The sequence below is a fragment of the Leptonotus elevatus genome, chromosome 13, assembly GCF_054856555.1.
Source record: "Leptonotus elevatus isolate MCC_2025b chromosome 13, RoL_Lele_1.0, whole genome shotgun sequence".
Lineage (NCBI taxonomy): Eukaryota > Metazoa > Chordata > Actinopteri > Syngnathiformes > Syngnathidae > Leptonotus > Leptonotus elevatus.
Window position 1 is genome coordinate 456,134 of NC_141251.1, and position 20,857 is coordinate 476,990.

The following is a 20,857-nucleotide window of genomic DNA, read 5'->3' on the forward strand; positions in this document are numbered from 1 at the left end:
ACTTGTCATAGCAACTAACACAATAAAAGGAGTAGCATGATAGGAATACATTTGAAGCAGTACGTTGACTCGATTTTAATTGCCTCCATGACCAAACTTGCAACTTAATTGAATGTATCAAATCCATTTTTTTTCTCTCATGGAAATGCTTTTAATCCACCAGTCCAAAAAAAAAGAGAAAAGAAACTATCACCATTTTTGGTTATACCTTTAAAGTAAATCTATATTATATAAAGAAAATGCACAAAATAAGTCAAACTGGCGCCGTCTGTGCTGACCTCAGCACGATTGTTTTTGTTTTCATTTCATTGTGACGTCACAAAGTGTGGATACTTTCCCCCAGTAGGCTCCCGCGTACTTCAGTTACTGTACGTACACTCCTTTGCTTAGTTTAGAAATGACTTTTAATATCGTAACAAAAACGCACAATCACAGAACATTCAACGAATGTGAACATATTAAAACAAACAAACGGATTAAAAGGCAAGAACGCTCGCTAACTAGCGACCAAGAGCCAACAAGGGAACACGGATGTTTAGTTCTGACAGCGAAGTGGGAGTCGAGATTTCTGTGGGGTCTGCTCAGCCTCGCCCTCGCCTGCTTTGGGCCTGCTGGAGATCTTGCCGTCTTTCTTGCTGGCCTTCTTCTGCTGGGGCGCACACAAATCAAGGCAACACGTTCAGATGCTGCTCAGGAGCGCCATCGGCTACACGCGGCGCTACACGCGGCGCTACACGCGGCGCTACACGCGGCGCTACACGCGGCGCTACACGCGGCGCTACACGCGGCGCTACACGCGGCGCTACACGCGGCGCTACACGCGGCGCTACACGCGGCGCCACCCGCAATACGCGCGATCTCATGCGAAGAATACTTTGCCGCCAGACGAGACGAGACGAGACGCGTGCTCACCTTGAAGAAGGGACGGCGCTTGGCGTCATTGCAGACCAGGTTCTCGTCGATGGAGCACTCGGTGGCCGCGGTCTCGTTCAGCTCGTCATCCAGGGAGCCCTGAAAGCAGCACAGGATCAAAACGCGCCAACGTTACGCAAACGTTTGTGCTCCACGCTCACACTTCAATCTCAAAATGACCACCCAAGTTCCAACTGGTAGCGGGTGTCGTGAATTCAATAATTCCATTGTAACATTTGAAAATGAAATGTTCAGTGGTACCTCCACTTAAGTTGATATGGTACAGCCCAAGATTGAAGTAAATCAGGTTAAACGTCTTAAGACGAGGGGGTAAAAGTTTGAGCCGGGTTCGGGTCTGCGGCCCGAACATCAGCTACCGCCTACAGCAGCTCTCACAAATGTTGCACTTATCCTGGTTTAGGGTAGTATTTATGTTAATTTTGTATGGTATTCATCCCAATGTGGCTCTCCTTGCCCTCATGCCAGGGCATGACAACCTGAAGTGGCACATTTTTACATCTCTCAGGCAGTTGCGTATTAGACGCTTCCTTATAACAAACATCTTGACGTGCAGGATAACGCAAACAAAATGAAAGCTCGCCCGTGGAGGCGCCGCTGCAAGATCAAGACTGGCACTTCACCTGGCTGCGTTTGTCGTCGTCGTCGCCGTCGCAGTCGTCGTCCTCTTGCTCGTCCTCCTCGGTGTCGGCCCTCAGCTCTTCCTGCTGCCTCTTAAGACTCTCCAGGATCTCCGTACGGCTCCGCATCTGGGTCATCTGGCGCGGGTACACAAAGCCCCGCCTCTGCGGCGTCTGACCTGAGTGGGGGGGCGTCGCAGGTCGGACAGCGACAGGTGTCAATCAAAGGTCGGTTGACGTGACGGATGGCAGTTTGTGTGCTCAGTGAATTAGACCGCCGGTCGTTACGGACTTGATGGAAATTTCTGTACTTTCTATCAAATGTATCATCAATTTTGAAAATCAATCACTTGAAATTGTCAAAATCCTTGAAAGTTTCAGCAAATATTGTCACATTTCTGTCAAGCTGACCGATTACAGGTGCTGGTCCTAAAATTTGAATATCGAGGAAAAGTCCATTTATGCCAATTTGTTTCAAAAAGTGAAAAATATGGAGGATCTTGAAAACTACAACCAATTTGGAAAAAGCGTCCTTTTCAAATTCAGTTACGTCAAAACAGTTTTGCCAATTTCTTGACCGGCATTACGGAAAGCAATTTTTTTGTTGCTGTGCATTTCCTGCACTAGAAATTTAAAATAATAATGTCCCATTTATCAATAAAGTGAATCAATTATTACAATAAGTTGAAGCCATAATCCTTAACTAATAACCCCCCCCCCCCCCTCATGGCATTTTGGCTGTTTTGCTTCCACACACCGCTAAGATTTGCTTTATTTCAGTTTTATGCGCAAAATGTTTCAAATGTTTCACCTGTGGGCACGTCATGGCGCAGCTGCTCCTGCAGGAAGTTTTGGACCAGCTGGCGACCAGCGTCCACCTGCTCACGGACTACGGCCTCCTGCTGGTCCAGGGCGGCGCCGTCCAAGGAGGTTTGGCTCCGCATGTTCTCCAGGGCCAGCTTCGCTTCCTCCTGCTGGGCCCTTAGCTGCGCCTCCAACACGCCGAGCTGCCCGGCGCTGTATGTCTTCACACTCTAGGGGCGAGACGGAGGAGGAAGTCGGAGTGGCACAGGGCGCTTGGCAGCCTTTGGCATACCCACCGTGTAACAGCCAATCATAAATGCCGGTCACAATTTGCAGCCAATTGCTGATCCTGATTTTTGTTTCTCAACTTCAATATTGTACACATGAAGCAGTTTTCTCGAATCAAAATGAAAAGTCCCACAGCGAGTATGCAGGGCTCAACTGTAGTTTGAAGTTGTCGTATCACGGATTTACCACTAGATGGCAGACATGTCTTAGTTGCACCAGGCCTTATACTGCCATAGACTAAAGTGTAAGCAAACGTAATCATTTCTTTGCGGAAATTGGATTGCAAGTCAAACATAGTACCTCAATAATATTAAAATTCTTGTGAAAAATGCACAAAATGAGTTAGTTTACTGTTCAGCCGTTTTTTGCCGTCCTTTAATGGTCATTTTTATACAAGCGCGCCCTTTACATTGGTAAAAATAAAGAAATAAAAATAACAGCATGAGGTTGGCTTAGGATAGTGGATCTTTGATACATACGTTGAGAAATGTATCAAGACGACATATTTTGTCAGAATTTAAATTGATGGCATTTTTGACATCCATCTTGTTGGAACGTGTGTGTGGCCCCACAGAAGCACCGCTGAAAATGTGTGGCCCCCTCCAGCATTGAAGTTGCCCATGCTTGTCCTCAACGGACGACCCGACAGCGCCTGTACCTGATTGAGGGCGCGAGCGTCGGCCGACTCGTCTGCCACCAGCGAGAGGCGCTCCTGGGCTCGCTCGTCCCCGTGTTGCTCCAGTGCCGAGCGCCAGTCCTGGCCTCGTTGAAGCGCACCTGCGCACACATGGAGACCGGGACAAGGTGGAAATCATTCACGGTGGCTAGTTTTATGGAGTGGACTAAAATGTCCACTAGAAATCCCCTTGTATTGATTAGGGGGTAGGCAATGAGTGAATCGTTCGCTGCTCATCATTCAGCTGACTGGGATAAGCGTAGGCACCCGCACCCGCACCTGACACGCTGCGCTCGATGTTCTCACAATAACCGGCGGCCTCCTCCAGGGCCCGCTGGCTCTTGTCTACGTGGAGTCGCAGCGTTTTGGCGAGGGACGAGGAAGTGGAGCACACGAGTTCCGCCCCAGTGGAAGCCTGACATTTCACTGAGCTGTAACCACTGCGGAGCAGCACAAATGAACCAATGTGACGATCAGTATATCATTGCTTCTTTCCAGTTTGAATTGGCAATTGAAATTGCTCATTGTTCTTTGTCAAAGCAATGAAAGGGTGGATTCGTTGGAGGTTTGTTTGCTCGTCACAACAGACGACGGCGGCAGTTCACCTGCTGAGCTTCTCTCGAAGGCTTACAAAAGGAGCCGCCAGGGCCTCGGAAGACGAGCACAGGTTATCGTAATCCTTGTGGGACTCCGTGGCCACCAGGTCAAGCTGGTCTTGCAACATCCTCAAACTCTGGAGGAGGCACAAGAAGCTCACAAGTTGGAAAGAGAAGACAAGACACCACCACATTCCAGCGCCAAGCCTTCTCTTGCCTGCACCAGCCAGGAGGAATCAATAGTGCCATTTCTTACGATTTTTTTTTTTTTTGCAGATGACAAACTTGATCATGCAAATCAGCGAGGCTTTCAAAACTTTTTTGCTTTCAATACTACTTTACAGGAGATATTTCCCCCCCCCCCCCCCCCCAAGGAGTCTTTAATTATCCTACTGCCAATTAAACATAACTACTCAAAAATAAAAAATAAACAAAAATGAACCCTTGTTTATAACACTGGCCTGAAACAGTCTGAAAACAAGCTTGAAATTGAAATATTATTGAGTTCAAAATGGATCTAATGCTTGTTAGTGAGCCAAACAGAGCAAAGCATTTGTTACCTGCTTGTTCTTCTCCTGAGCTTTGCGGATGTGCTCCTCCAACTGGTCACGCTTGTCCTGCAGCTCTTGCACCTTCTGGACCGTCACCTCCTGCAGAGCGGACAGCTCTACAGCCAGGCCGCTGAAGTACTCGCCCATCTCCTTCATGCCCTCCACCTGACGCACAGCGTAGCACCAAAGCATACCGTGAGAACTAAAGAAAATCGATCGATTTGATTTTTTTTTAACGCAGACTTGACAACCTTGTCAGCCAGCGCATGCTGCTCCTCGGTGGTGCTCCTGAGGGAAGCGCTCAGCTCTTTGAGCACTGATAGAGCCGTCAGAGTCTGACCCTGAAGGGCCTCCTCCATGTCTCGCTGGTGCTCCCCCTACATGCAGGCACAGCGGGCGAGCGAGAGAGAGAGAGAGAGCAAAAGAGAAAATAAGAGACAGAAACGACAGACGAGAACAAAAAAGAGGAAGAAAGAAAGAGGAAACAAGTAAAAGAAAAAGAGCAAGTGAGGAAATGAAGAGTGCAGGAAGATAAAGAAAGGCAGAAAAAAGGGAGCAAGAGCCAGACAAAATGAGAGCAAGAGAAAAGAGTAATAGAGTGAGAAAGACACAAGAGAAAACGATTGTGTGTGTGAACACATCACGTCCACGTTTGCTGTCCGCGTTTGCTCACCAGAAGCTCCTCGAAGGTCTCCTTGTCCCGCTGACTGAGCTGGCGGTGGCGCTGCAGGCGTTCCTGCCAGCGCGTCGTACCCTCGCCCACCAGCCGCCCCATGTTGGCCACCAGACCTTCCACGCCGCTCATGGCGCTCGTCAGCGCCGCTGCGTTGACTGCCAGAACACCGTCTGGAACGGAGGTCCCAGTTACTCGACTTCTCTTGGAAATCCCTCCCAATGCACTATTTAGCGACTCAGACATTTTCTCGTCCACTCACACAAAATCCCTTTGAAGTGATTTGGGAACGAGAGAATGATCCCGAGCGTCACTCATTCCTGACTCCCGGCATCCCAAAATGTTGAAAGAGCCATATAAGAGAATGGCATCAATGTTCCCGTCTTATCACTTGCGGAAATGATTGCTGATTGCTGATGTTGCCCGCCATTTTCATGACCCTTGCATGCAACAAGCACCCGCCGAGCTGATGGAAAAGCCTGTCGCAGGCTATGACGCAATTCTTTGTTGACAGAAATGTTATTTCATATTTTTTCCATACATTTTACAGCGCAAGAAAACGTTAAGAATGCTTGTCATGTTTGACCTCCCCTTTCATGCAAAAAAAAAGAGAGAAAAAAAAGTATGAATTCCACGTTCGGGAAGCACTAAAGACCAACATGCGGTTCAAGAGCCGCCCATGTGACTTCAGTGGGACTTTCAGTCAGCTATTTAGTGCACGACATACAAATCTGCATTGGAGTGAGTAAGGAATGAGTGAAAGATGGTCAACAACGTAACGGCCATACCGATGGTCTGCACATAGCTGCTGAGGACGTGCCGATGTTTGTCGCCTTGTTGCTGGACGCCGCGTTGCATGCCGCTGAAGGCCAACGCCATGCGCTCGGCGAAACCCTGCTGGGCAGTCACGTTGTGCTGCTCCACCTGCGCACGCGACAACACACAACATGCAATTCAAATGACAGGGAAACGCTTTGGACACGAAGCGCAGGCTTGTCAATGAAGTGCTGCTATTGACGATGAAAAGAAGCAGAAAGTATGTTGATGGATTTTACGCTACGTTAGGCTGTTGGAATTCCTTCTGTGATCCAAATGCAAAATTATAAAGTTAGTTGCCTCATTTTGTGGCCATTTGATTATAATTTTTATTTGAGATTATTCTTTAGTTCCTGAAATACACACAATTGTAAAATGACTATTTATTCATTGTCATAGACTTAGAACTATTTTTATATTTATTTGTGTGCATTTAGGTTTAAATGTCTTTTTGAAAATAAATGTTCCGGGCTATACTCATAAAAGAAATGTGAAAAATGCCAAAAGTGAGCATTACCAGCTTCTTCCTGTCCAGCTTGGCATGTAGACCAAAGACGTCGCTGGTGCTGGCGTCCGCCGTGTCCAGCAGCTGCACACACAAAAGCGCATCAGATTAAAGAATAAAAGCAAAAGAAAATCAGAGGGACGTTTTGATTTGAGGACTGTGGCTACTCCAAATGTCACAGTGCCTCGTTCCTCGTTTTGTTTTTATTTTATTTTTTCTTATGGAGGATTTTACAGGCATTTGAGATGGTCGTTCCTTTTTTTTTTTCTTTTATCCGACAAGGGAGGCCACCACTTGCATTGCAGGAACAAGTCCCAAAGCAATCTTTTTGTCCGAGTGACGCTGAAGATGTCAGCTGTCAATCAGCGTGTGACGTCGTTTGAGGAGCGGCGCAGCACCTGAGTTGCGGTGCTGTAGAGATCCTCCCGGGTCGAGTGCAGTTCCCCGCTGATGAGCTCCTCCTCGGCCAGTTTGTCTTTGGTGGCCTCCAGGTCTTGGTTGGTCTCCTCCAGCCTGCGTAATGGAAACCTTGTGAGATGCTCGGGAATAAATCACGTTCATCCTCGATTCCGAGGGCACTGAATCCATCGCGACTGGACTGTTTTGCAAACCACGACAGTCCAGGGTGAGAACGAGTTGTGATGGCGAGGGGGTCCGATTGGTTGCCGGGAGGCGAAAGGCACCTCACCTCTGCCGCTTGTGGTCCAGCTCGGCGGCACACTGCTCCAGTTGGGTTTTGCTGTCCACGAACAGCTCGCTCACCTGCGCACACGCAGTCACAACATCTGGATGAGGTTTGGTACTGCAATTGTAATTATTACTAATGACAGCACCACAGAGCCTTGGTTACCTTCACACGTGTTAAATGTGCAATCAGGATCAGATCTGGATTGCACCTCATTTGAAATGAACACTTCTGGCCCCACATAAAGATTTTTCTTTCTAACATTCTCATAATTAACTATTTCTTTGTGACCAGAAACAAAAATAAGTTAACATTTTATACAGCACTTCAAATACGTAAAATAACTATCAGACGTGTGAACACGCATTGCGTTTGACATTTCAGGACTTCCTCGCTCAAAAGTTGTGATTTTTACATTACTAATGACTTTTCTGCAAGAAATGAAACGCGCTACTCGAATAGAAAAAGGCAGAAAAAAAGTGGCCTGTGTCTGTTCACGTTAAAATTTTAAAGCAAGCTTAAATGTGGATTCATCCTGGTTTGACATCACAGGACATTTTTTGCTCCAATAATTGTAATTCCTACTAATAAAAAAAACTAGCAGACCGCTTTTTATGTTTAACTACGCCATATGGTGCCCAAAGCGCTTTACAATGCCACACACACACACACACACACACACACACACACACACACACACACACACACACACACACACACACACACACACACACACACACACACACACACACACACACACACACACACACACACACACACACACACACACACACACACACACACACACACACACACAGACAGAAATAGGTTCATGTCAGTTCACACATTAAGATTTGCCATCTGGATCAGATCTGCATCAATCCTGGCTTCTCGTACATATTGAGTCAGATGATCATTACTAATGTGTTTTCTGGATGGCATAAAATCAGAACAATAAAACAAAACCAAAAAAGGAGAAAATGAAAATGTTGACCAAGGCCATCGCCTACCTTCCTCAGCTCGTCCTCCATGGCGGCGATGCGTTCGGTGTACTCAACAATGTTTTCGTTGTTGACGTTGGTCTGTTCCATCATGCTCCTGAAACGCAGAACTTTTCACGACACGCATCACACGCGATACAACATCAACACGCGCCGGCACATACGTGTAGTTCTCCATTGACAGGTAGACGCCATTTTTGTCCCTGGTGGCGGCCAGGTCTCGCTTGAGGCGCTCGATCTCCTCCGTGTATTCCTGAGCGTGGACAAAAGCGCGTCGAGTCGTTCACTCGGTCCTAATTTCCCTCAACACCAAACAAGCATTTTTACATAGAGTCGCTCCTAAAAAGTCAAATCCTTTGTCGTGATTGATTCATTTCCTACTCTCGAATCGCTTGGTTCAAGATGCATTGTGGGGGTTATTGTGAGTTCTGGTCTGAGCTGCCTTCCAGAAGAATAACAAACGTTCTGGTCAGCCCGTTCATTTTTAAAAACGTTGTTTTCCGCGTCAACATTCCAAACTTTGGAAGAAGACATCCGGCGTCTTCAAGCCCGCAAAGCTCTTCCGGTAAACAAATTGATGGGCTCATTATGAGCGCAACAAGAGCGACCATAAAGCAGAATGTAGACAGCGACGTAGACAGCGACAGCAGCACGTCGGTCGGGGCCGTGTGACGATGCAGAGGACTCGATTTCCTTGAATCGGTCCAGACCGGATGCGCGGCCAAGTCGGCGCACGCTCGCTGCAGGACCGCTGCATAGCCCGATATAGTGGACAGGATGCGCTGCGAATGAATCCCCGTGTGAGGCGCTTGTGGTGCGAAGGCGCCGGCCTCACCTTGATGAGTGTCCTCTTGGTGAGCTTCTGGTTCACCTCGGGCTTGTTCATGATGTTCTTGGCCCTGCTGGCGTACTCCAGCGTGCTCAGCGTCTCCTGCGCAAACATGCGTTAGAAACCATCAACCTGGCATTGATCAAGATTTGAAATCTGGCAAGCGATTTTGTGCTTTTGAAGGCCGACAGGTACGAGCGAGCAGGAATTCAAAATCATGTTGTTGAGAAATATGTTTGTAGACAATGTTTGTGTGAACGCCACAGGTGTAAGCGTTGAAATGTTTTATGGAATTATGTTTCTATCTGCTTCAGGAGCTGAGATATCAATTCATTTTAATAATGTTGAATTTCCTGGAAAACGGACTCAAAAGTCACCCATCGAGGCATTTCCTGCCAGGCGCTTGAGGCCTTCATGAGTTAATTGATGGTTCCTTTGCCTCATAGTGAAATCAATGAAATCGAGTCCAAGCGAATGTCATCTTCATCTCAGCGTTGTTTTGTGTGTGAGACAAAAATGCACCTCCAGGTTGCTGGAGGACGGCGACACGGTGGCGATGATGGAGGTCTTGGTGCGTCCCCCCAGCGAATCTTGCAGGATGCGCGTCAGCTTGGACTCCCTACAGGAAGTTCATCAACAGTCATGTCATCTCCATCTGTGACGTGTGCGTGCGCGCGCATGCGTGTACTGCACCTGTAGGGGACATGAGGTCTCTTCTCCACCAGAGCCGTGATGACCCGGCCCAGCGTCAAGAGGGATTGGTTGATGTTTCCCGCCTCCCGCGCCCGTTTGTCCACCGCGCCAGAGCGGCCGATGTTCTCGCTACCCGCCAGGTCCACCTGGACCACACGCACACACAAAACAGCACTTTATACCCGGGGTCACGATTGTGATACGACTCCCCGATGTCATTTTACTCAACTTGAAAAGGTAACACTTCAAATTGACTCAATCAAAACCGATTTTGTGATGAAAATAATTCGATAGCAGATTTTTGCTTTTCGCGGCAGCACTCGGCTCCTATCACTGCACTTTCATGATCATGTTGCCAAAGTTTGCTTACCAGGTTGAGTTTTCCGATCTTGACCAGCTCCTCGCCATCCAGCGTCATCTCCTTCATGTGGATGGTGACCGAGAAGACCGAATGCGAGCGGCTGCGCACAATAAAAGACAAGTCAGACCACCTGCACGTGAACACCCAAAACTTTTTGGAGTCAAATGTGGATGCGCGCCTTACCTGGAGTAGGCGTTCAAGAGCGTGGAGGCCGTCTTCCTCTTGGCGGATCCTCTCTCCAGGATCTGATAGACCTCGTCTTTGTTGTGGACGACCACCTCCTCCAGACCTTTGACCACCACGCCGCGCTGCCGGCACCACAACAGGTTAGCACGTCGGCCGTGATTCAAATTCACAACCTGGAATTCTTTCGTTTTGGGTTAGTTTGAGAGAAAACGTCCATCAGCTGCGGCGACATCGCAGACGCATGCGCAAATAATGAAAATCCACACGAGAGAACATGCAAACAAACTTTGTTTTCTCCCTCCCACACACAAAAAACTGCAAGCATAAAACGTACAGGAAATACACAACATGTTCTCGTGTCTGCGCAAACGCATGTGCCTTTAAGAGGTGTGGCCTGGAGCACACGTGAGCGTCTGGTTGTGAACCGTGGTCAACAGAAGCTCCCGCGCCAGTGTCTCATTGTGTTTAAGTTATACTTTTCTTCTGCCAAAGAGCACGTTGGTGACTGAGGCTCTCCTTTCCCACATGCCAGGGCATTACAGCAAGTATACAGTGATTACTGGCAAATGTGTTTTGGGGGGGTCTATTCTCCATTGTTGTGTGGAAAAGGCACCTTGTTCCTTGGGTCGTCAAAAAGCTGCAGCCTCTCGTTGACGTCCTCACTGGGACTGAGCAGGTCAAAGAGCTCCTCGTTGTAGATCTCGAGCAGCGACACTTTGACGGAAAACTCGGTGCCGTTCTCCGACAGCTTCTCGAAGATCTGGTGAAGGGTTCTGGGAATGATGCCAGCCAAGGGATCCTGCGACAAGCAGCCAGACGCAAGCGGTCAGGAGCCATTTGCGTAGCGCCGCCACGTGATTCCAGACGCGTCCAACTTGCCTCCTCCCACGTGAACTGCCCGTCCGGACTTCTTTCTCCCTCCATAGTGAAGGTCTTTCCTGTTCCGGTCTGACCGTAACTGCAACGCACCGCCCAACAAGAACGTTCAGCCCCTCTAGGAATTCGCACCTCGTCTCGACAGCAACAATTCGGGCGATTCAACTCATCACTGAATTTTGGACCAGCTTGCAATTTCCGAGTACTCACGCAAATATCGTGCAGTTGTAGCCCATGATGACCTCACCCAGGATTGGACATACCACGCTGCGGTACACGTCGATCTGCTTGGCGGGGGGTCCGAAAACCTGCGAGACGCAAACAACAACACTGACGTTCTGGCAACAAAATGATTGTATTGAGAAAAAAGGAAATGAACTGACCATATCAAAAGTGTACGTCTTCCTGGAGGCCTTGTCGTTCACGCCTCCCGTCCGCACCAGAACTTCCTTCCTGTGTGGATCGCAGTCAATCACGTTGTATGAGGACTTGTGCTCCATCTTGTTGAAAGGTCTGAAAGGGAACAAGGCACACTTTTCAAAAACATTCAGCTGACATAATGGTTGCATTTGTTAAACATCAGAGCTTTACTCGTTTTGGTGGATAGTTTGGACTGAAAGCTGTCAGCCAATCAGAGAAGAGCAGAACAAACCGAAGGGTCCAGGAGGTACATTGACAACTTGAAGGCTTTTTTTTTTTTACCACATTTTCCATGGCCGATATGACATCCCACCCAACCTCAAAGGCGAATATCGCAAACTTTTCTGAGGAGCGTAGACTAGTCTGGTCTAGTTGGTTAAAAAAATAATAATTTGTGGCAAACACTGACTTGCGCCATGTACAGCATAACATGCATACAGTACAATCAGGAAAAACGTTACAAGTAAAGTAGAGTGAAAGTTAGGCTAAAATTCATGAAATGTGTGTCTTTGTTAAAGTGTAAACATTACTGGCTTATTTTCCCATCCATCCAAATGTAAAAACACAGTTGTTATTTTTGCCTTGACCGGCAAACGACACCAAGCGCTATTTTGCTGTGAATCACGCGAGACCAAGTACAAAACCTGAGCAGGTGACTTCGTACCCGTTCGTGACCTGCAGCCTAAACATCACTCCAAAATAAACTTTGTGACCAGCCTAGTGCAATGACGGTAAAATGACCGATTCACACCAGCAAATCAGAGCCGTTACGGCGCTAGCAGGTCGGTCACGGCAAAATAACCAGTGCCAAAATGCCAATTGTGTCAGCATTCTAGACACAGTTCACGAATTGGCAGAGAAAATCACATTGGTGCGACTCCCCGCATTGAGTACACAAACATGAGCAGAATTCGATGTCCATTACTGTACTGTACCTGCATCTGACGACCACTTGGATGTTTCGCCCCTTTTCGTCCCGTTTGACTCCATTCGGATGATTTGACGCCATGACTGCGGTGACACAAGACAACTTCGAGTTTCGTCAACACAGTTTTTGCTTTTAAAAAGACGACTTAGCAAGGGCTCCACTTGCTTTGCTAACTTGCTAACGGACCACTTTCAACGGACGAACCACGCAAACAGCGACAGCTAGCATCTCCGATAGCGCGAGGCTGAAGCCGACCAGCTCCAAACTTACCGCAGGCCTTTCTCGAGTGTTCCGCCGTCGTGTTTAGTTGCTGGCTGTTTACGTTCTGTTGGCTTCGCTCTCGCTCTCGCTCTCGTTCTTGGCGCATAGCGCAGCAAGCCAAGCCAACGTCTTGGCGCTCGAACGACGTCAAAAATTTCAAAGAGTACTTTTTAAATTTCGCTTAGCCAATCGCAGAAGAGCAAGGCGAGACAAGCCTTTCTACTGGACGAGGCGGACATGTGACTGCTCCCCGGAGAACATCATGGAGGTGGAAGAAGAATGAATCCCACTTCGTTATATTTCTTTTCTCGTTGAATAATAATGATATTGTACAGAGCAATATAAAACATGTGAATGTTATTTATGACAGTCCTTTTGTTTTAATCAATGAAAACCATATAGAAAATCAGTACCGAGGCTTGACAGCAAATGGCCACGAAGGCAGAGCACAGCTAACGTCATAATAATATAAATACAACGCCGTTGCATGGTAAAAATAAATAAATAAATAAACGACCATCTTTTATCTCTCTTTTAAAAACTTACTAAACCACTTTTTCTTTTTTGGGGGACAAACGCAATGAACTGCGCCCTCCATTGTAAATAGTTGTAATCTTTTGTACATAGTTGTCTTTAGGTCACCAACAGTAACAATAATAAAATAAAAGGGGATAAAAATACAATGCAAATGCACACCGATGAAGTTGGATACATCATAACATTGACCATTAATTATTAAGACATCAGTCATAGGCTACAAACAGAGTTGTCTTGAGTAAAGACAATTTATTGGATGCGGACAATTACAACGAGAAATCACATGGAAAAAGTTCAGATTAATCAGAATTAATGAGTAATGTCAATAAATAAGACATAATGACTTGGCTTAAGATTTGTTCTCAAAAAGAAATCATTTGCTTAATTTGAAATGAAAGCAGAAACTGTTCAACCCTAAAAATGTATTTTCCACAACCTGGCAACCAAGTTGAGACTGTACAGGGAAGGGACGTCTTTTTAAAGATGTCTTTTCACTTTTCAACCCAATTTTTGCTGGCTGGGCGTCCCTGAACTTTTAACTGGCAGATTTGCAGTGTAGAGTGATACAAGTTTAACTACTAATAATGCTACAAGGGTGCAAAAATTGATGATGACTATTTTGGATCGATTCTTTCGAGACTTTGTTGAATGCAAAATGGTCCAAATGTTGACAAGTGCAGCCTCTCAATAGTAAATAATCTCCTCCATGAAAGTAGACTGATTATTATTTGTGATGAATCCACCACATAAGACATTTAGAAATATCAGCTTTTACTTTGTAAAACAATGATCAACATTTCTTTCCCCAATTTTTGGACAGATGTTCCCGACCGAACCGACAACGCAATCAACATCAGCATTTGCTGCACTGCCCATTTGAAATAATATCCTGTTTTGGACTACAATGCATGGAGAGAAAATATAAGTTTTTTAAATCCGATTCATCAAGTAATTGGAAAAAAAAAGTCAACAGATGCATCGATGATGTAAATAATTGTTAGTTGCAGCCCAAAGTATAACCAAAAGGTCACGAATGAAGATGGAGTAGCTACTGACTTGTGCAAGCAGTAGGATGAATAATGTCCCAAAACCTCCATTTTGGTCTTTAGACAATTTTCAACGTGAGCGTGGAACAATCGTATTGTTGGTCCTCACGCCCCTCCTCCTCCTGCTCTTCTTCTTCTCGGCTCTTTGTGGCCACAGCCCACTCGGACCCGGGGCGACGGTGACCAGCGACTTTGTGCTGGGGCCGCCCTCGACCTCCTTCGTCGTCGTCGTCACCCTCGTCCGGACGTCCTCGCCGCTCTCTTTGTGCTTCTCCTGTGGAGCGTCGGGTTGCGAGATCCTCCACGCCGCCACAACAAGACCAAGAAGAAGAAGAAGAAGAAGAAGAAGAAGAGACGCGCCGCTGAGGTGAGTCGGATGTTTTGGCTCACACGGAAGCTTGCTGCAAATGTTCAAAGTGGACTTTGAGATGGTCCTGTTGGATTTGAAGGTGCGAAAGTGACGGTCCAAATGAAAAGCGAGCGAACTCCATCCCTGCGAGCAAAACATTTGGAAGTTCTTGCTGACTTTGTTTGCATAGAGGAGCCGAAAACAAGGTGACGCAATTTGTAGCAGCAGATGCAAGTTGAATTGTGATGCAGGGGATGAAATTCAGATTTCACTTCCTATGGTTGTGCTCACGTTCGCTTTTTAGTGAATAGCAATCTTAATAATGTCATCCTGGCAGACAAATCACTTCTTTTTTTTAATTGTGACAATTAAATCAATGAGTTGAGACCAATAAGAACATTTTCAGTAGCGGATCCCAGTTGAATTGTGACAAATGAAGATTGACTTCTTATTTCAATGCAATGCAAAGTTCTTATTTAAGGGTTTAAAATACAGTAATCCCAATACCTTCATCAATGGGAAAAAAATGATGCTGAAGTAATTTTTTCTTTTCGTACAAAGAGCCTGAAACATTTGGAGGCAGATTCAAGTTGATTTGTGATGAATGGAGCTCATCAATGGGGACGACAGATGGAAACGAGCATCGTGCTCAATCTGGTGCAGCCATCTTGCTCGTCTTACTGCACTCTGTCCTTTTAATAAACTCAACTCAAACTCATCAATCGCGTTCTTCAATCGGAATTGAAAATGGTGGATCCAACGCAACGAGAAAAGTTACGCAATGTGTTCACGTTGTAGTTAGAAGTGAAAAAGACATTTGAATTCACTTCTTCCGTGCAAACAAGAATTGAGGTTTGCTTTGAGAAGATGAAAGTGAATCATTTCCATTTGGAGACCGTCCAAGTTTGTTGAAATTTCAAACGATGGCTGAAAAGCCGTCGAATGATCATCATCTTACAACGCAAGTCAGATTTGTATCCTTTTTTTTTCAAACACTCGCTCATCTCCAAAGTTGTCGTGCAACGTTGAGTATTTTTCAGATGAAAGTCTCGTATTTGCTCAGTTGGAAGAAACACGCACGCAAGCTAATGCCAACACTAAAGCTGAGCTAATGATGGCGTTGGGAGCATTTCAGAAACGGCCTGTTAATACGCAATGGTTGCAAGGAGGAAGGAAGCCCGCCCATGGGCGGCCATCTTGCCTTTACTTGGAGCCACCATCTTTTGCTTCAGTGGCTAAACGGATGACGTCTTTCGCTATTTGAACAGTTTTGCTCTGAAGATGGCAACATGTTGACGTTACTGTTTGCCAGCTAGCAAATTTGGCAAAAGAAATCCCATTGCATGGGCCAGCGCGAGAAGATTGCGAAGGCCCAGGGCAGATTCCATTGACACGGCAACACAGAGAAGCTGAAATGCGATTGGCCAGAAACTGCAATACAGCCAAATGAAGACAATCGGCAGTCGGGATGAATGGAAACATTCATCGGACAAATATTGCTAATTGGCTGGCAAATGTTGGTCAGCGCCTCCTTGAGTGCGACCAGCCGCCGGCAACCTTCCGGGTTTGTCTCTTCGGAGCAAACGTCGCCGGCAGGCTCAGGTGCCGCACGGCCAACGTGAGAGGCGGAAGGTCGTCGGGACGGTCGGCCGGGCCTTCGTTTGCACACCAGAGCAGCTCGGAGCCAGACAAAGATCCATCGTCACCAAAAGCGCCAATGACAGATGATTAATCGGTGCGCTGCGCTCGGCCGGGCCGCCGGACCCCCGGCTGACGCTCCAGCCACCAAACACAAAACCAAACCCCCCCTGAAGCCTCCGTGCAAGCAAGGCGCGTGGGCGAAGGGTGGACGCGGGGTAGCGTCCCCACGGAGCTCGCTCGCTCTCGCGGTGCCTCACGCTGGCAGAAAGACAAACAGCGCGCGCGTGTGTGGGAGGCTTTGAGCTGGACAAATGTGTGTGCGTGCGTGCGTGCGTGCGTGCGTGCGGTGACCAAGCCCCCATCTGGCAGCGGGTGGGCGGCGCGCCACACAACCACAATAGCCAGCAACATTTTTGGAGGTGTGGGCGTTGAAAAGGCTGCCAGCGCAGGCTGTGCACGTTCAGCTGACGCGCATGTGAAAGTCACTTCAATGCGATTGATCCTCGCGGCAAACGCCGACGGCTCCTTCAACAAGCTTCCGCAACAGCGCCGGGCAAAGGACGGACCCGGGTGGCGGCGGGGGGGCTGGGGGGGGTTCCACAACCCGCTCTGCTCTGCAATCCAACCCACCCGGTATTTGCAGGAACGGCGGCCCTGAAATATTTGCCAACTGCCTCGTTTCCATCTCTGCCTCCTGATTCCTGATTCAGGAAGCGTTCCAAACAGAAGCGGATCATTTGCTGAACATGCCAAGAAAGATCATTCGAACGTTGAGCGAAGGTTTGCCAACTTGAACCAACCCTGACATGAAATCAACGTCGGCAAGCGTCGCAAATGTTCGCCGTCAGCAATTTCAAGGTTGCAACGGGGTTTGTTCACAAACACGTTTTTTCCTGCTCGCAAAAACGTTTGCAACCTTTAGCCACTGCTCGCAACCTTTTGGGAACCGTGATGGAAAAACACAAGATTTGTCAACCTTTGCGGCCGCATGAGCTCAAAAGCAGTTCAAAGCAGCGCATGTGGATTTACATTTAATCTGCTCCTTTTGGCCAAGATTACGCAACAATATATTTTCCACGACTAAACGGAAGATCCTTGTTGAGGGCCAAATTTCAATGTTCTTTTTTTATTGCTATAAATTCCCGCTAATTCCCATGGAAAGTTTCCAATTTGCAAAATTCCTGGAATTCCTGAAAAAAAAAAAAGTCAAAATGATCATGTTTTAATGTGATAACAGATGATGTTAAAAAGTGACATTTAGCACAATAAAGCGTGCGATTGAACTTTTTTTCTCATGTGGCTTCTGAACAAAATAGCCAATATTATGAAACATTCAACTCCGATAAAGAAAACAAAAACTCGTGTAATGTTAATAACCCTAACGATTAAAAAAATATTAGGTGGACGGGATCGGGAGATGCAACATCGTTGATCAGTTGTAATTTTGCTGATCAATCAGCAAAATAAGATAGCAAACACAATTTTGTTCACGTTTTGTGCTGCCATCGTTCCACAGAATCGACAATCTGATTGTTTTCCAACATTTCTTTTCCAGGATTTGGGAATATTTGAGCTGCTTTTCCCTATCCCATTTTGCGCATATCAACATTTTGGGGGTTTAATCGTTCTGTTTTCCCAACGCATTTGAATGGGCGTCCTTGATATGCAAATGGCGACTATTTGTGGGCTGTTGCTGAGCGACATCGATTTGATCGAATCAGTGATTTTGTTTTTTAACTCACTGATCAGTGATGGTGTCACCTCAATTACATGTACACGTTTCCACTGCAAAATGGGGACTCGTGCTTTAGTGCTCACGAATAAGAAAGTTTGTCCCGAGTTTCCACTGCGAGTGTTTCCAAAGTAGACGCGCGCGCGCACCGGCAGGATCCGACGTTTATGGCCGTTGCGGTGATGCTGCTCATTGTTTTTGGAGCTGCTGATGGCTCCAAGGCCGGTGTGTCCAAATTTGGTCAATGACGTCACGGATTCCCTTTAAAAAGCCCGCAGGGAGGATTTCCCGAGCGTCACTTTTGAATGTGCTGCCCGCCACGATGAGCTCTTTAATGGGCTCCCTCGAGCGCGTGTCCGCGTTTGTCGTCAAACAAGAAGAGCAACAAGGCCAAGACGCGCAAATTCAAGCGGAAGACGACGAAGCCGGTAAGCGTTTTGGCGCTAAAAGTCTGCCGTTCGATCCGCCACGGCTGCCGCTTGATGACGCGCGCGTGCGTGAAACATTCTTCGTCCTTACCGGTCTGTCTGCTGTCTGTCTGTCTGTCATCCAGGTGAGCGTCCACTCGCGCACTACGTGGCAACTTGGCGCGCGCTCCCCGTGCAGGTGTGCGTGGACGGAGGACGCGCGTGGAGTGACGCGGGTGACGCGGTGGGCGTGGTTAGCGCGGACGTCGCCTCGCCCCCAGCGTCAGACGACGTCATGGCTCACGGCCAGCCTGACGTCAGCCACATGTACGCGCCTCCCTACACGCACGCGCACCTGCACCCGGCCCCGCCCTCGTCGTACTCGTGCAGCGGTGACGTGTACCAAGACCCGTCCAGTGGGGGTTACCTGGCCACGCCCACCTGCGGCGCAGTGGTCTACCACGCGGCGCCCTCCTACAACTCGGCGCCAAAAGCCCCGCTGGTGGCCGACTACGGCGTCGGGGGGGTGTACTCCCCCCAGGCGACCTTCCCGGACCGGAAGTCGGTGGCGGCGTACGCTTTGGACTCGCTCCGCGTGGCCCCCTCACTCACCCCCCTCAACACCATCCGGAATTTCACTCTGGGCGCGCCTCCACCGCCCCCGGCGGCCCCGCCCCCGCCTACGATGATGACCTCCGCTGCTGCCGCTGCTGCCGCTGCTGCCGAGGGGCACAACCTCCCGCTCAGGTACTGACAGAAAACTCGGAACGGTTTTCGACTAGGGGTCAAACAAGTCGAGGCTTGTGGGCCGGTTCTGGCCCCACGTCTCATTTCATGCAGCCCGCAAAAGCTTTCAAAAAGTTGCCATCCATCATAAACTGGTGGAAGTCGCGGCTCGTGGAAAAAAAAAAGGAGTTCCTCAATAAATGTGTTTATTTTTATGAACACAAGAACTCACACGGGTCTTTTTTTTTTCTTTTTCATCAACATCATTCGAACCCGTTGACTGAAAATGATGCCAAATTGCCCTCGGGTTCGCATTGCGAACGTCATGTGACCAAACAGCAGGTGAGATGTGACGTTCCCAATGCGAGCCCGAGGGCAATTTTGTCAATTTCATCTTTCGCATTCGTAAAAATGGTATCATTTTATACATGACTAACGAAAAGGGATGTCTGGCATTTGCATTGATTTGAATGGGCAAAGACGATTCGATGGACTAACGTGGACTGTGCTCGCCCCTCCCCCCCAGGCCCATCCTGCGACCGCGCAAGTACCCGTGCCGGCCCAGCAAGACGCCCGTGCACCAGCGTCCGTACGCGTGCCCGGCCGAGGGCTGCGAGCGGCGCTTCTCGCGCTCCGACGAGCTGAGCCGCCACCTGCGCATCCACACGGGTCACAAGCCCTTCCAGTGCCGCATCTGCATGCGCGCCTTCGGCCGCAGCGACCACCTGACCACGCACGTGCGCACGCACACCGGCGAGAAGCCCTTCTCCTGCGACACCTGCGGCAGGAAGTTCGCGCGCAGCGACGAGCGCCGGCGCCACGTCAACGTCCACCTGCGGGGCCGAGACAGGAAAGGCCCCGCCCACTGACGCCGCCGCCAGCAGGAGGACGCGCGAGGGCGCCGAGATCTCATCTCAGGGAGTCCGCAACATGGCCAGCCACCTTCATTACGATTCCGAACGTACCCACGCGTGGAACTGCCAACGTGGCGTCAACATTTTGGACGCAAGTCCGTTTGAATGTACTTGTAGGCCAAATGCTACGAATAAAACCTTTTCTGCAAGCGCAAGTGCACAGCATTATGGGGACGTGCTATGTTTTTAGCATTTAGCCTACTGGCAAATAATATATTGCAAGGATGTTGCAAGTCAAAAATGTTAACTCCACATTAGCAGTTAGTTTTGCACTTCCGTGCATAAAACGCCATTTTCTGACCTTCCCCAATTTTCATTCTTTCAACGCAGGACGGATCAAGATCTCCGTTATTCGTTTGTTTGCCACATCAAGACAAAAGCTGCTTTATCACAATTGTTGTTAAAAAAAATCATTCAAATCAACCATGCCACTTTCTGGGGACGGTCAATTAGGAGAGAAAGGCTCCGCCCCTTGATGACGTGGTTGAGGAAAAACACAAAAACAACTCAGTCAACAAAGCACAAAAAACATGTTTATCTACGTTCATTCGGGATGTCAGCGCGACTCCGGCTGGATTATACAATTAATGAAGAAAAAAAAATTCTCAATGATGAATGATTGATCGTAAACGTTACACATGGGGGCGTGGTCTGGAAGTGATGTCACACCTGAAGGTTAAACTTTTTCAGATTTTTGAATAACAGAAGTTGACTTTTTGTCTTTTTCTACTGAAAGTGAAGATGAAACTTTTTCTTTTCAAAAGTAAATTTGTGTGTGCAACATGTTGGGCATTTTTTACTTCAAA

At 47.9% G+C, this 20,857-nt stretch overlaps 2 protein-coding genes across 3 annotated transcripts; one reads left to right on the forward strand and one right to left on the reverse strand.

Moving 5' to 3' along the window:
- Positions 1-60: 60 nt before the first annotated feature.
- kif11 (kinesin family member 11) lies at positions 61-12,867 on the reverse strand. 2 transcript variants are annotated; one of them, XM_086093722.1, is made up of 27 exons: positions 12,709-12,867; positions 12,446-12,521; positions 11,474-11,603; positions 11,301-11,398; positions 11,094-11,172; positions 10,828-11,013; positions 10,212-10,336; positions 10,038-10,128; positions 9,668-9,813; positions 9,497-9,593; positions 8,981-9,076; positions 8,310-8,398; positions 8,155-8,242; positions 7,148-7,221; positions 6,858-6,972; positions 6,472-6,543; positions 5,927-6,062; positions 5,139-5,311; positions 4,717-4,842; positions 4,475-4,630; positions 3,924-4,051; positions 3,598-3,758; positions 3,301-3,419; positions 2,362-2,584; positions 1,554-1,729; positions 913-1,011; positions 61-646 (listed from the first exon to the last, which is right to left on the reverse strand). In XM_086093722.1, the coding sequence occupies exons 1-27, from the start codon at positions 12,803-12,805 to the stop codon at positions 536-538; spliced, it is 3,267 nt and encodes a 1,088-aa protein (XP_085949848.1). In that variant the 5' UTR covers positions 12,806-12,867; the 3' UTR covers positions 61-535. The 2 variants fall into 2 exon arrangements, with proteins under 2 accessions (XP_085949848.1, XP_085949847.1); XM_086093721.1 differs by having other exon boundaries at positions 61-649.
- Positions 12,868-18,203: 5,336 nt separating this feature from the next.
- Positions 18,204-20,714, forward strand: LOC147163367 (E3 SUMO-protein ligase EGR2-like). Its single transcript, XM_086093872.1, has 3 exons — positions 18,204-18,432; positions 18,558-19,158; positions 19,664-20,714. Exons 1-3 carry the CDS (start codon positions 18,249-18,251, stop codon positions 20,004-20,006), a joined length of 1,128 nt encoding a protein of 375 aa, XP_085949998.1. The 5' UTR covers positions 18,204-18,248; the 3' UTR covers positions 20,007-20,714.
- Positions 20,715-20,857: the final 143 nt, after the last annotated feature.

Coding starts and splice junctions, on each gene's coding strand:
- LOC147163367 (XM_086093872.1), top strand. CDS start 18,249: ATGACGTCACGGATTCCCTTTAAAAAGCCCGCAGGGAGGATTTCCCGA. Junction 18,433..18,557: donor AGCGGAAGACGACGAAGCCG/GTAAGCGTTTTG, acceptor TCTGTCATCCAG/GTGAGCGTCCACTCGCGCAC. Junction 19,159..19,663: donor GGGCACAACCTCCCGCTCAG/GTACTGACAGAA, acceptor CCTCCCCCCCAG/GCCCATCCTGCGACCGCGCA.
- kif11 (XM_086093721.1), bottom strand. CDS start 12,805: ATGCGCCAAGAACGAGAGCGAGAGCGAGAGCGAAGCCAACAGAACGTA. Junction 10,129..10,211: donor CTCTTGAACGCCTACTCCAG/GTAAGGCGCGCA, acceptor TATTGTGCGCAG/CCGCTCGCATTCGGTCTTCT. Junction 650..912: donor AGCGCCGTCCCTTCTTCAAG/GTGAGCACGCGT, acceptor TGTGCGCCCCAG/CAGAAGAAGGCCAGCAAGAA.